Below are 16,090 nucleotides of genomic sequence, written 5' to 3'. Positions count from 1 at the left end.
CTTACCTGTAATTCAAGAGGTATTTCACTGCTTTGAAGCAGGAACTGTATCTTAGCCACTCTTTTAGAAAATTCTGAAGGTTTTTGTTCATGGACTTGTAACTCTTCCTAAAACACACAGTGTTAATGGAAAATATCTTTTTATTTTATACCTTATTTTCTGGTACCCCTGATTGCTATTGAAAATATATAGAAACTAAAAGAGCCTTTGAATTTCCCCTAATCACTTGATTTTTGATACAGTCCTGGGAGTTGCAAAACTAAGTGTCTTCATGGATCAGGCATATGTTATAACTGAGTGAAACCCTCTAGCAATAAAACGAGAGGGGCCAGGCTTGCACCGCAGCAGAATGCAGTGCCTGCCTAAAGGCATAACATCTCATAGCTCTGTACATATAAACATACACATAAACATATAAAGCCAACACACACACACACACACACACACACACACACACACACACACACACACACACCCCATGTTGGCAGAATTTGGCCCACACGGTAGCCGTTATAATCCTTAACTTCAAATTTTTAAATAACCTGTATCTCAAGACAAATTTAAGGGATACTTAGTGATAATTCATTTCACTTAGAAAATCAAAATCTTACTTCACAACTGTCATAATATACCCAGGAAACTCACAAATCTCCACACATTTTGAAAGTCTTTTTCCAAAAGTATAAAAATGGATATGTGAATTTAAAAGTGAATAAAGTGACCAAAATTAGAGAAAAAAAAATGAGACTTGAGACATTAGACGTGACATACTGCAAAGCCATCATGCACACATACATACATTTTAATATTACACTGAACCACATATAACTGCCAGACTTAACTGTTTTTTGACATACAAAGATTGTAATTTTATATGGTCCAAACTAATAATATGCAAAGAAACAGCAATAGAAAGAATTCTTTTTAGAGTTAAAAGAGATAACTTTAAAAATATTTTAACTTTAAAAATATTTTCTATTATTTTTTTCTTTTCCATTATGGTTTATTACAGGATACAGAATATAGTTCCCTATGCTATATAATACGACCTTGTTGTTTATCCATTCTATATATAACAATTTATATCTGCTAGTCCCAAATTCCCAATCCATCCCTCCCCCGCCCCCTCTCCCTCTTGGCAACCACAAGTCTGTTCTCTATGTTTGTGAGTCTGTTTCTGTTTTGTAGATAAGTTCATTTGTGTCATATTTTAGATTCCACATATCAGTGATATCACATGGTATTTGTCTTTCTCTTTCTGACTTACTTCACTTAGTATGATTATCTCTAGGTCCATCCATGTAGCTGCAAATGGTATTATTTCATTACAAGAGATAAGTTTAATTCTTTCTAAATGGCAAAACCTGAGATCACTGTTTTAAAAAACTAGCCTCTTTTGAAGCTCTATAAAGATTTTGATATTCAGCCTTGTGTTTTTTCCTAATCTTTTTACTTTACTTGAAGTATAGTTGATTTACAGTGTTGTGTTCGTTTCAGGTATACAGCACAGATTAATAATACCTGCTAACATCTTCCTGGATACCACAAAGAAAACGATGGAATTCAGGTCTCACTCAAGGAATAATGAAAGAAATAAAAGATTTCTTTGTGATTACTCTACCCCTCTTCAAGAAAGCAGACTTGATATTAAAATGTCAACTGTCTACAAAAAGAACAAATATTTTATTTCTGCTTAATTAACCTTCAGCTTTTCTCTTTCCTCTTCGGTCAGTGGATGTAATTCCATTTTTTGAAGGATCTTTTCAGTCCACTCATCAATCCCATTTTTTAAGTTAAAAAGCTTGTCCCATAAAGCTAGAGCTCGACCAAGATTTTCATAGTAGTCTTCTGTCTTCTCATTTATCTACCAAAATTAAAAAATAAAAGTAACACATTTAGTGGTGAAAAGCATAAGAACCATTGTTTCAGTCAAACACAACTTTAAAATAAAATTTTAGATTATCTTTACTCGCTAAATAATTTGCTTTATTCATCAACAAAAAATTCGCTTTAACATACCGTGTAGTTCTTTCTTCTACAAAAAAAGAAAAGACTTAGCCGGTTTGCTGCAGTTTATATTCAATTGAAAGCAATAGTTTTCCTCTTTTCTAAACCACAATAATAAAAGATGCTTTTAAAAACCCAGAGCAGGGACTTCCCTGGTGGTGCAGTGATTAAGAATCTGCCTGCCAATGCAGGGGACACAGGTTCGATCCCTGGTCCAGGAAGATCCCACATAAAGAGAAGCAACTAAGCCCTTGCGCCACAACTACTGAGTCTGCGCTCTAGAGCCTGCAAGCCACAACTACTGAGCCCACTGCCACAACTACTGAAGCCTGCATGCCCTAGAACCCGCATGCTGCAACTACTGAGCCCACGTGCTACAAATGAAGCCTGCGTGCCTAGAGCCCATGCTCCACAACAAGAGAAGCCACTGCTATGAGAAGCCCACACACTGCAATGAAGAGTAGCCCCCGCTCGCCGCAACTAGAGAAAGCCCGTGCACAGCAACAAAAACCAACACAGACAAAAAAAAAAAAATTTTTTTTAATTTAAATATCAAAAACCCAGATCAAAATATAGCACATATTCTTAATTTATAATTCATAAAAATATCATTACTACTCAACCAAAAATTATTTTAAAAATATTAAATAAATATAATGTTGAACATCAACTGGCTGCATGGATGGATAATATATTAACTAGTTTATTTCAAATAAGTTGAGTATGCACTTGTATACCTAAAAGAGTGTAGACTCATTTGTTAATACAATAGTACCTAACTCTGGGCGTAAAGCTAAATCCCAAGTCATAAACTTTATATTATTTGAACATTTTTTATAATGAGCACTTTTGAATTTTGTAATTGATGAAAACTTTAAAGATACAAAAGAAAAGATCAATTTGTTATTAAATAGAATTTCTAGTCAATTAAATTATCACTTACATCAAGCCACCTATCCAGAATAATGTTAGCCTCTTTCTCAAAAGGAGGCTCTTCAAAGTTTCTCATTTTATTTAGATGAAATTGTAGATTTTTGCAGATCTGGTTAATCTTGTCTACAACTTCTAAATGTTCATTAAATTCTTCTTTAACAACTTCAATCTGTAAAAATGATATGAAACATGTTTTGATATATTGATACAGACAAATATAAGACTTACTGTCCCACTTTCTCAATGAAAAGTTTTTAGAATCCTAACCCTCTGGTTTATTAATAATCCTACACCCAAATTCCTTGTCCCACTCTGCATGATGAAATATTTATAATGATCTAAAACCATCTTTCTAGTGCATGTGAAATAATATTCTACCAAAAAAAAGCACCTCTATTCAATCGTATAAAAAAATGACAGTTCCTAGACTCCTCAAATAGGAATCATCTTTGTCATTCTGTAGAACCTAAGTGCTCATCTGAATAAAACAGACAGAACTCTAAAACATCTTTAATGTGACTTCTAGTTTAATCTTTCATGATTGTAACTTCCATGTCATTTCTAACATGGAAGGTGTAACACTATTTTACCAAAAGGCCAATGATCTTAAACTATAAAATAAAATTTGTGTCGAGTAATGCAATCTTAATGTTTCCACTCAATTTACTAATCTTATACAAGCATTTTTAATGATTGTATAAAATTTGAAAATAGTGATTTCTCATAAATAAAAAACTAAAAATTATATACCCACAAGGGACTTCCATTTCTGGGAATATGCAGTAGACATAATTTTCCCATTAAGCACAACTAAAAACCCTGGACATCATATACAAAACAGACTTAAGAAGACTGAAAAGTGAGGAGTTCAAGGAGGGAGAATGGCTGGGGGCACCAGCTCCTGAAGACAGCCTGGTGGTGAGCTCCCTGAATTTTCTTTTTCCCTTGGATATCCCAGACTGTGTGCTGGAGAAGTCAGAAGCTGGCAAGATCCACAGACACAGACCAGGAAAAGCCTGCTCTCTTCAGCCCAAGAACCAGGGATAGGACAACCTAGCAAGACAGAAAACTTTTAGGAAATAATCACTCACTGGAGCAAAATACCATAGGAAACACTGTGGCCCAACGCCCACCTGTGCCAGCAAAGGTCAAGTGTAGAGTCTAGACAGCCACCATCTCCAGGCTGTAACAGGAGCCCCACTCTCCCCCAACCAGGGAAAAGAAGGCTGAGTAGACCTGGGACTTTCATTCCTGCTGGGCAGTAACAAGTGCACACACTCTCTCTCTCTCACACACACACACACACACACACACACACACACATCCATGATGTCAGGGGAGGCTACCTAGGGAGCTGTAAGGAGGAGCCAGGGAGGTGTCAGTAGAGACCTTGTGGGGAAGCAGAATGCCCACCCCCAACCAGCAGTAACAAGGAACCCTCTGTCTCAGGTGTCTTTATTTGCAGACAACACGATTATCTATGTGAGACAGCCCAAGGAATCTACAAAAACACCCTAGAACTGATATGTGGGTTCAGAAAGGTCACAGGATACAAGATAAACATAAAAATCGATTTCACTTCTCCATATTAACAATGAATACATGGACACAAATTTTTAATATTATACCATTCACAGTTACTCAAAAAATCGAATACTTAAGTGTAAATCTAACAAAACGTGCACAGGAACTATACGCTGAACACTATAAAATACTGATTAAAGAAATCAAAGAAGATCTAAATAAATGCAGAGACATACTAAGTTCATGGATCAGAAGACAACATAGTACAAATGTCAATTCTCCCAAAATTGATGTACAGGTTTAATGCAATTATTATCAAACCCAGCAATACTTTTTAAGATATAGACAGGATCATTCTAAAATTTATATGGAATAATAAAGGAACTATAATAGCTAAACTATTTGAAAAAAGAAAAATAAAGTGGGAAGGATCAGTCTACTTGATTTTAAAACATCATATAGGTACAGTAATAAAGATTACATCAACTGGCAGAGGGACAGACACACAGATCAATAGATCAAAGTGAACCCAGACAAATACACACAACTGAGTTCTGACAAAGATGAAAAAGCAGTTCAAAGGAGGAATGGGAGCCTTTTCAACTTATGGTGCTGGAGCAACTGGACATCTATAGACAGAAACGTAAACCTTGATCCAAGTCTCACACCTTACACAAAAACTACTTATAAATGGATGATGGACTTAAATGTAAACCATAACACTATAAAACTTTGAGGAAAAAAATTGGAGAAAATCTACAGGATCTTGTACTAGGCAAAGAGTTCTTAGACTTTGATCCATGAAAGGAAAAATTGATAAACTGGATTTTACCAAAATTTAAATCTTTTGCTCTGCAAAAGACCCATTAAGGAGATGAAAAACAAGCTACAGTTTGGGAGAAAATATTTGCAAACCACATATCTGACAAATGACTACTGTGTAGAATATATTAAAAACTCTCAAAACTCGACAGTAAAAAAAACCAAACAATCTACTTAGAAAATGAGCAAAAGATATAAGAGATATTTCAGCAAAGATGACATACAGATGGCAGATAAGCACAAGACAAGATGATCAATACCATTAGCAATTAGGAAAATGCCAATGAAAACCACAAAGTGATACCACTATATATCTATCAGAATGACTAAAATAAAAAGTAGAGGCAATATCTAATGCTGGCAAGGATGTACAGAAACTGGATCACTCATACATTACTGGTGAGAATGTAAAATGGTACAGCAACTCTGGAAAACAGTTTGAAAGTTTCTTTAAAAATGAAATACATAATTAACATACAACCCACCAACTGTACTCCAGAGCAATGAACCCTGAGAAATAAAAACTTATGTTCACATATGTATATGTATAACTGATTCACTTTGTTGTAAAGCAGAAACTAACACACCACTGTAAAGCAATTATACTCCAATAAAAATGTAAAAAAAACAAAACAAAAAAAACTGATGTTCACAAAAAAGCCTATACAAATGTTTATAGCAACTTTATGCATAATAGCCAAAAACTAGAAACTACCCAGGTGTTCTTCAGAGGTGACAGTGAAACAAGCTGTGGTACATCCATACCATGGAATCCTACTCAGCAAGAAAAGGGAACAAACTATTGATGCATGCAAGAATCTGAATGAATCTCCAGAGAATTATGCTGAGTTAAAAATAACCAATCCCAAAAGGTTACATACTGTATGATTTCATTTATATAAGATGTTTGAAATGACAAAATTATAGAAATGGAGAGCATATTAGTGGTTGTGAGGGGATGGAAGCAAGAGGGAAGTGGTAGGGCTATCCGAGGAGAGAACTAGGGATAGTCTGGTGATGGAAATGTTCCTCCTCTTGACTGTATGATTGTCTGTAACCTGACTGCAATATTGTACTACAGTTTTACAAGATATTTCCATTGGGGAAACTTAGTAAAGGGTACATAGGATCTCTCTGTATTATATCTTATAACTGCATATGCATCTACAATTATCTCAAATTTAAAAGTTTAATTTAAAAAATTAAAATTACTTAAATGTTTTAAGTGGAAAAAAAAAAAATAACTGGGGCAGTTTCTGTCTCCTGACTGGAAGCTGACTGATACACTGGCAGAGCTGAGATGCAGACTCAGGTGTTTTTTTTCTCCCAGTTCAGGACATTTTGCATAGGGCATAATAAATGCTTGTTCAATTAAATGAAAAATATATATATGTGTGTGTGTGTAACCTAATTTTTATTACATTCAAAGAACTTTGTTGTTACATTGACACAAGCTACCAGTGGGTGAAGAGAAAAGAAAGAGCAGGAGAGGATACTTTTAGCATTGACAGGAACTGCAGGCTTTGTCCTACAATGAATGGAAGGGGTAAAATAAAGGAAACTAGATCCCCCCCTGACATTTCCCAAACTTTAGTAGTCCCCTGACATTCTAGCCTTCTAGTCTTACTTTTGCACTTCTGCCTTTGATTAAAGAGGGTGGAAATTTGGCACCATATCCTAGATAAACATCCAGGTTTCTATGGTTTTGAAGGACAAAAGTTCTCAGTGGTATCATACTTCAGCCACTGGTGCAAAGCATCATGACAATACATACGCCAGAAACTGATTGTTTCTGAAGACAGTACCTAAGTCATCACAAAATTAACTGAGAGTTATGTTAACAATTGGTACTAAAATTTGCTTTTTTCAGACAGTTAAAAAAAGCATATGAGAAAATAATTAAACACAAGTGTACTTCTGTATCTTCCATGCAAAATGATATATTATTTCAGCAAATATACAAAGATACCACACTAGATACAAGATTCTCAACATAATAATAAAAGCCTGGGCATTTATACATTTCTTAAAGGTAATTACAGTTGTTTTGTTAATTTTTAAAATATTTTTGTGAGTAAACCTTTACATTTCAGAAAGGGGTACAGACAAAGCAAAGTTAGCCATTTTTTACTTCTATAATATACATGTTTCAAATATGTCTTCAGGGAAGGCAATATTATGATGATTGGAACATGACTCTGTAGTCAGATAAATCTGAGCTTAAATAATGATTCTGTCACTTATTAGCCATATAATCTTGGGAAAGTTATTTAACCTCTATCCTTACTTTGTTTCTTTGTTTACAGAGAAAGTTGCTAATCTGTCCAGCCAAGCCAGGGGTGATGATGCCATCCCAGTGGACCTGGAAGGCAGAACATCAAGCCAGAGAGGATTATTCTCAAGCCTTAAGGTTTAATGTTGTTTGCCTTGTTAGGTTTCGGACTTCCTTGGGACCCAATACTTCTTTCTTCTTTCCTATTTCTCTCTTTTGGAGTGGATATGTCTATCCTATACCTGTCCCACCACTGTATTTTGAAAGCATATAATTTGTTTGGTTTCATGGGTTCACAGCTGTAGAGTGTAAAAAAATGAATAAACAGAAACCTAAATTAAACAGAGTTGGGAGACCAGATAGGGTGGCAGAGCCCAATAGGAAGAAGAAAGGCTCCTTTATTGGCAAGGCCTCAGCCAATGAAAAGCCGTGGACTCTGTCTACTACAGCCCATCCAACGTCCTTTTCCCCTCTATAAAAGCATTCTTCTCTCCTTGCTGTGCAGGGACTTGCACATGGCTCCCATGGGTGCAGACCCTGAAATGCAATTCTCTGTTGATCCCAAATAAATCCCTCTTTGCTGGTGAAATATCTGTCAGTCTATTTGTTTTAGATAAACAAGAGGAATTTCCCTCAGGATGAAGTGCACCTTGAGTTTCACTCATATCTAATTTAGATGATATTTAGGTGAGACTTTGGACTAAGCTGGAGCGAGTTAAGACTTTTAGGGCTGATGGGACATGTTTTGAGGGGTCAAAGGCAGAATGTTATAAACTGTGAGAACTGTCTTCAGAACTGTATGAAATAAATTTATGTTGTTTATAAGTCCCCCAGTCTATGGTATTCTTTTATAGCAGCCCAAATGGAAAAAGACAACAGCCATAGAGGAACTAATCATAGCAGAGGGGTCAAGACCTGGATCTAGATTCTCATCAGGGACTCACCCAGGAGAGGGGTCAAGTGTCTAAAGGTGACAGAAGTTTTATTAGTCAAATAAATAACTTGTCCAGAAAGTGCAGTTTACCATTAATGGGTTGATTAAGTCCTAGGCACTCTGCAGGCACTTTACAGATGTTACCTCACCTAATCAGGAAAGGAACAGCTCTGCTGGTAAAAGGATCCCACTTAGTGGGACAAAGGCAGGACTCCAGGAGTGAGGAGGATTGGCACAAACCAAGAACAGCTGCACGTCAAGAGGGATTCACTATCTGGTCAGTTTGAAAGGCAGCGACCCAGGATCTGTGAGTATCTAAGGCAGAGACCTGGATCCTGAAACAAGAGTACAAGCTGGGAAACTGGTATCAGGGGCACAGTAGAAAAGTAGCGATGTGAACTGGGCCACAAGGCTGGGGGGATTTTGTAAAGCTGATCGTGTTGGATACTCTGAGAACCAAAGCTCCTTAATCCATTTGGATGAGGACATGATCCTCCTAGATCCCAAGACTGCCAAACCCAGAAGCTGTCTCTGCTGGATGGAACCAGACAGGTGGCATCTAAGAGATTCCGACTGCCAGCCTGCTCCTAGCATGGTGGTCTCCCTCGATTAAATCTGATGGGAAACCAGTTAAACAGTCACATATTGTACAACTGGTGTCCAAGCAGAGCTCTTTCTGATTGGTCAGTTCCAAGAAACTGCGTCTGAGACAAGAGGCCGCAGGCAGGGGCTACTCCTCATCTGCGGCACTGATGTGACTCTGAGTGTCACTTCAGCCTCAGGGATAAGAGTTCTAGACAAAGACTAAATTGTCTGTAAGAATCTGGTCTATAGGCATACCTCGGGGACATTGCAGGTTCGGGTCCAGACCATGGCAGTAACGGGAGCATTGCAATAAAGCAAGTCACATGAATTTTTTGGTTTCCCAGATATATATAAAAGTTATGTTTACATTATACTGTAGTCCATTAAGTGTGCAATAGCATTATGTCTTTAAAAATGTACATACCTTAATTTAAAAATACTTATTTGCTAAAAACACTAATCATCATCTGAGCCTTTAAGCAAGTCATAATCTTTTTGGTGGTGGAGGGTTTGAAATACTGCAAGAATTCCCCAAATGTGACATAGAGATGCAAAATGAGAAAATGCTATTGGAAAAATGGTACCGATAGACTTGCTCTACAAAGGGTTGCCACAAACCTTTCAATTTGTAAAAGACACAATAAAGCAAAGTGTGATAAAGTGAGGTAGGTCTGTATATAAGCCTCACTGATGTTGCTCTCAGCCATTGGGAACTTTAATAAAATTGCTTTCTAGCAACCAGGTGTATCAAGTAGCTGATATTTCACAAATGCCTCTGATATTTTGACAGCACTTCAGCATAGAGTACTCATAAAACCAAGAGGAAAAGCAACTTTCTGGTTACAGGAATACAGTGTAGTGTATCCTTTTCTAACTATTCCATTCTTCTGCCACTCTGGTTGATAACCACATAAAATCATAGAAAATAATGACATCTAGTGTCCAGAAGTGTTATTCTTCTTAAACTATGAAGTTGTGATTGGCGAGGCTATGAACATAGACGGAGCAACTTGGAGATAAGCTCACACATCTTTACGAAGAAATAAAGGGGAAGAAATAAAAACATAATTTTGCCTTTATCTACTAACAACAGACGGGATTTTCCTAGTAGCTTCTTTCTCTCAAGGTTGCAGTGAAGTCTCAGGGGTTTTTTTTATGTGGAAAGTCAGTGCACAAACTGTTCCAACCTTTCAGAGGTAGCAGCAGGGGCAACCCCAGACTCCAAAAGAACCACACCATCAGTATCAAAACCCAAACAGATGCAACCCAGCATTAACCTGGGGACCAATCTTTTTCAAGCCCTGGGGATAAATTCAATAAATTCTTAGACACCTGGTAAAACAAAGTCACTAGTAACTTCTTCTAAACCAGGTTTCGAAAGTGACCCCATTGATAATATCCTCTCTATTGCTGGGCTTGCAAGCGGGGCCGCTATGTAAAGTTTCCCTTGGCATTTGGACTCACCTCTGCTATCCTTTTCTTCAAGTTCTCCTTTCCCATGTAGGAAGCCTGGAGGGAGATGATATTCTCTTCTTTTTGAATCAAAGTTGTCAGGACACTTTTAAAATTCTGATATTGTTTTAAGAGCTCCAAAACTCTTTCACATTGGTCAAGGCTATGAAAAAAAGTAAAACAGCTAAATTTCTGAAAATAACAAAACCATTCTTTCTCCTTGTAAGTATCCTACAATAATGACTAATAAGTTATAGAAGGATTTTTCCTCTAGACATGGTTTATAATATTGTTTTACAATTTGGGCTTCCCTGGTGGCGCAGTGGTTGAGAGTCTGCCTGCCGATGCAGGGGACACGGGTTCGTGCCCCGGTCCAGGAAGATCCCACATGCCGCGGAGCGGCTGGGCCCGTGAGCCATGGCCACTGAGTCTGCGCGTCTGGAGCCTGTGCTCCGCAACGGGAGAGGCCACAACAGTGAGAGGCCCGTGTACCGCAAAAAAAAATATATATATATATTGTTTTACAATTTAACCTAAGAATGATGGCATATATATTTATTTGACAAACAGATGGCATAAATAATCACTGGGTGACTATTTTCACCAGGTCAATATTAAAGAGTCACCAGATATAACCTCTGGAAAGAAACACAGGATCCGTAACCATAAGGAATCAGCACTTCAATTTCATCATTAACTAAATGATAACTTGGAAAACAATGCCTCCCCAGCATTATTCTTAGAGATTGCTTCAGTGTTTATTCAATATGATTCAATTATGTCTATTTCAACTCATTCTAGATTTAGCCCTTTAAAAAAAGTTTAGTACAGATGATGTGGCAGCTAAGACACCTGGTTTCTAGTTATGGTTGGGCACTAATTAGTCATGTGACCTTAGATAAGTTACTTGAGGCTCTTTGGACCTCAGTTCTTTCCTCTGTAAAATCGAAGGGTAGGGCTTCCCTGGTGGCGCAGTGGTTGAGAGTTCACCTGCCGATGCAGGGGACATGGGTTCGTGCCCCGGTCCGGGAAGATCCCACATGCCGCGGAGCGGCTGGGCCTGTGAGCCATGGCCGCTGAGCCTGCGCGACCGGAGCCTGTGCTCCGCAACGGGAGAGGCCACAACAGTGAGAGGCCCGTGTATCGCAAAAAAAAAAAAATAATAAATTAATTAATTAAAAAAAAAATCGAAGGGTAGACTAGATCAAATCCACAGACAGACTTCATCTTGACTACTGTATACTCAGGTTGCAGTAGGAAGCAGTAACTCCACAGATGGAGTTCTGTGGTTAAAGGACCACTGACAGTAAAGTTAAGCGAAACCACCAAGGAGCTGAGACACCCAGAGACTAACCCTTCCAAAAATAGGTACAGCACCCGGGCTCAAGGGGAAAGAGGGAAAGTGCCCTAAGCCAAAGAGGGGTCATTAGGAGCTGCTGGAACCACTTGCTGAAAAGGGAGGGGGTTAAGACCACCCCGACTTCTGTCTCTTCTTGGTTTCTAATCTCATACTAGTACCTCCCACTTCCTAACCCAACTGGAACCCTTGGCTTGGGTGGTACAGCCTGTAGGAGTCAGCCCTCTCAACTACTCCTACCCCCAGGCAGAGAGTAAAGGGAGAAGGCAGGGGTGGAGATTCTTCAGCCGAATCGCCAACCAGGACTGATAGGTAAGGGCTGCCACAGAATTAAGAAAACTTTTGAGCCTTGTCCAGGCTCTGTAGGAAAGATGGCAGTAACTGACTGGCAACATCTGCCATTTAAGTGGAGTGTGGTAGGATAATGCCCCCAACTCCCAAAGATGTCCATGTCCTAATCCCTGGATCCTGTGAATATGTTACCTTACATAGCAAAAGGGGCTTTACAGATGTGACTAAATTAAGGATCTTAAAATAGAGACATTATCCTGGATTACCTGAATGGGTGCAAGATAATCACAAGGGCCCTTATAAGAGGGAGGCACGAGGGTCAGAGTCTGAAGGAGATGTGATAACAAAAGCAGAGGTGGGACAGAAAGACAGAGAGAGATTGAGATTTGAAGATGCTGCACTGCTGGCCTTAAAGATGGAAGAAGGGGACACAAGCCCAGGAATGGAGTAGGTGGCCTCTAGAGGATGGAAAAGGCAAGGAAACGGATTCTCTCCCAGAGAGTCCAGAAAGGAATGCAGTTTCATTTTAGGATTTCCAACCTCCAGACTGTAAGATAAGTTTGTGCCGATTTTAAGCCACAACATTTGTGGTCATTTATTACGGGAGCAATAGAAAGCTAATATAGGTGGGGCAATAATAATTATAAATACACTATGTATTTGTCCTCCCTCTTAGACAACCTCTTAAAGTCATTTGTCCGTAATCTAGGATCCCAGGTCTTGCCCCAGACGTTGGCCCAGTGAGCTTCGAGCGTGAAACTCTTCAGTTGGCCTCTCCTTGAGGCCCATTGGAATGTGTTTTCAACATACAAATTTCAAAAAGTTAATTGTGCCACAGACAATTTTTCAGATTTGGGAGGAATTTTTTTCCTTACCATTCAGTGACCGAAGCTTTTGTATTCTCCCACAAGAGTGCTGTGTCTTGGCACTGTTGACTCAGAGCTTTCTCTCTGCCGTCTTTGAATTGTGGAAGTGAATTCACCATTTCTTGCAAGTGTTTCTTCTCTTCTTCACATTCATCTAGATCCTTATCTAGTCTGAGTAACGATTTTTTCCTTGATTATGAGAGAGAAAAATTTAATGGCCAATTAGGCGATTTGATTCAACACAAATATGGGTAATTTGTGGGAGCACACTAACTTTAATTTGTCCTCATGAGGTTTATGCCTAAATCACACATTCCTATGACAGAGGTCAGGAGGCTCTGCATTTCCAGAATACTAGCTGGTGTTTTAAATAGAACAGACATACAAAACCACGAGCGGTAACGTTTCTCAGTGATGAACACACTTGTAAAGGGTGTGTATATGCATATGAGAGAAAAGAGAGGAAGAGTATGTGTGTACACGTGTGGGGAAGACAGTTTGATATGGAGAGAAGACGAGACGGCTGATAGAACACTGCAAGCTCCTCAGGCAGGGCAGAAGGGGCAAGAAGAAAGGGAAATACAAGGAAATCTTGCGTTTCTACCCTGTGTACAAAAAGGTCCTCCATACCGAAGAAGAGTCATTTGAACTAAGGGTTTTAACCTGCAAATTAATCCTGGTGGGATTAACTCTGTTCACCTAGGTCTAAATTGCTTTCATCAGAACTCTTCCAATTCTCTCTCTCTTTTTTTTTTTTTGCAGTACGCAGGACTCTCACTGTTGTGGCCTCTCCTGTTGCAGAGCACAGGCTCCGGACATGCAGGCTCAGCAGCCATGGCTCACGGGCCCAGCCGCTCTGCGGCATGTGGGATCTTCCCGGACCGGGGCACGAACCCGCGTCCCCTGCATCGGCAAGCGGACTCTCAACCACTGCGCCACCAGGGAAGCCCCTCCAGTTCTCTCGAGTCCACTCCCATAAGGCTCTCACTCCCTCCACTCCTCCAAGACTGCTCGTCAAGATCCCCAGTAACCTCCACATTGCTAATCCATGTCCCAATCTGCATCTTCACCTTCCTTCAATAGTCGGCAGCATGTGACAAAGGTGATCACTTCTCCTCATTGAAAAGCCTTCTCACTTGACCCCCAGAACGCTCCTGATTTTCTTCCTATGATACTGGCCACTCAGTATCTTTGACTGGTTCCCTGTCATCTCCCTGACCTCTTAACATGGAGTGCCCCAGAGTACACAGCATGGCAATCTTATCCATCTCATGGCTTTAAACAGCATTCTAAAATGTTGATGACTCTCAGATGTATACCTCGCCCAGACCTCTCTCCTGACATCTGATGCCACCTGTTTTTGTTTTTTTTTTTTTGTGGTACATGGCCTCTCACTGTTGTGGCCTCTCCCATTGCGGAGCACAGGCTCCGGACGCGCAGGCCCAGCGGCCACGGCTCACAGGCCCAGCCGCTCCGCGGCACGCGGGATCCTCCCGGACCGGGGCACGAACCCGCGCCCCCTGCATCGGCAGGCAGACTCCCAACCACTGCGCCACCAGGGAAGCCCATCCACCTGTTTTTAACAGTCTTATTGATAGTGCTACTTGAACATTCAATAAATATTTTGAACCTATTGTGTCTAAAACTGAGCACACCTGATCTTTCATTCAATGCCTGATAAACTTGTCTTCATCAGCCCAGTTAACGGTAACTCCAGTCTTTCTTTTACACCCCGTGTCCAATGTGTCAACAAACCCTGTGGACTCTACTTTCAAAATACATACAGAATCTTAATATTTTTTGCCACCTCACCGCTGTTCGTGCCACCATCATTCCTCACCTGGATTATTGCTACAGGTCAAACTAGACTTCCTGAGTCTTCCCTTGACTCTTAGAGTCTATTCTCAATACACCAGCCTGTTACAATGAAATCCAAATCATTTCCCTCTGCTCAGAAGACTCCAGTGACTTCCCATGTCACTCAACAAAGAAACCAAAGTCAACACATGGCCCACAGGTTCCTACAGGAGCTAAGCTCCATCCTGCCCGTGACCCCTGTGACCCCCTCCCTGCTAACCTGCTCACCTCCTCACCTCTCCTCAAACATGCCAGGCCCAGTCCGACACCTGCCCTTTGTACCTATAGCCCCTCAGCCTGGGACTCTTCCTCCAAGTTGTCACTTGGATTGTTGCTCATCCCATCTGGCTCACACATCACCTTCTCTGTAAAACTGTGCCTGCTGACCCTGTGTGAATTGTAACCACCTCCTTCTCTACTTACTCTTTCTCCATGGTCTTTATCACCATCAAACCTACTGCATATCTTCCTTGTCCCACTAGATAATAAGCTCTACCAAGGGCAAGAATTTTTGTCTGTTTTGTTAACTGCTGTATCCCCAGGACCTAAAACAGTGCCTGGCTTATTCTATTAGTAACTCAATTAAATATCAAAGCAATTTACTATCTATCAAAGTATAGTTTTCATTTATAAATTAATAAGTTAATTTACTACTAATTATTTATAAATCTATAATAAATGCATTAACAATCAAATTAATAACTAAACCAGTTCCACACCTCAGAAAGAACTGGAGCGCTGTTGAAATGGAAGTCTCATTGAGACGGAGGGCTCAGGGAAATTTCAGAGGGAAGAGCTTAATCAGCTAAACAGCCTCAAGAGAGCATTGAGCCTGAGGGATTAGAAGTGGGCAGAAGAAGAGACGAGAAGTGGGTGAGATTTAGAAGGGGGATGGGGGTTCACAAAAGTGACTCTTTTGTTAACTCTTGCTAACATTTTCATTTTCAGGACCTGGAGGCTGACGCTGAATGCCAGAATGACAATAGCAGCACTCCTAGAGATGGCTGTGAACCTCAGGTAACCCCAGTTCTGCTGAGTCGTCAGAATCAACACTAACCTAAGTCTACCTCTTAAACTCAGCCCTCATCTAATCCTGCCGGGAGGAGGGGAGAGGACAAATAATGAAGGAAGAAGTAGGGACGAGGCGTGGTATGTGCATCTTCCACCACTTGTTCTCTATTATCAAATGT

The 16,090-nt window shown here is 39.8% G+C and overlaps 1 protein-coding gene across 1 annotated transcript in view; it reads right to left on the bottom strand.

Moving 5' to 3' along the window:
- The window catches only part of SYNE2 (spectrin repeat containing nuclear envelope protein 2), a gene marked incomplete at its 3' end in the record, with an annotated part of 274,897 nt that overhangs the window by 173,771 nt on the left and 85,036 nt on the right, over positions 1-16,090 (bottom strand). The window contains exons 30-34 of the mRNA XM_079701370.1: positions 13,053-13,232; positions 10,542-10,692; positions 2,951-3,109; positions 1,703-1,864; positions 6-107 (exon numbers count right to left, since the gene is read on the bottom strand). Of these exons, the coding sequence (XP_079557496.1) occupies positions 6-107; positions 1,703-1,864; positions 2,951-3,109; positions 10,542-10,692; positions 13,053-13,232 (754 nt within the window). The remainder of the gene's footprint in view (positions 1-5; positions 108-1,702; positions 1,865-2,950; positions 3,110-10,541; positions 10,693-13,052; positions 13,233-16,090) is intronic.

The sequence above is a fragment of the Hyperoodon ampullatus genome (genome assembly GCF_949752795.1).
Source record: "Hyperoodon ampullatus genome assembly, chromosome: 3".
In the NCBI taxonomy this organism is placed as follows: domain Eukaryota; kingdom Metazoa; phylum Chordata; class Mammalia; order Artiodactyla; family Ziphiidae; genus Hyperoodon; species Hyperoodon ampullatus.
This window is presented reverse-complemented; position numbering and strand designations above follow the sequence as displayed.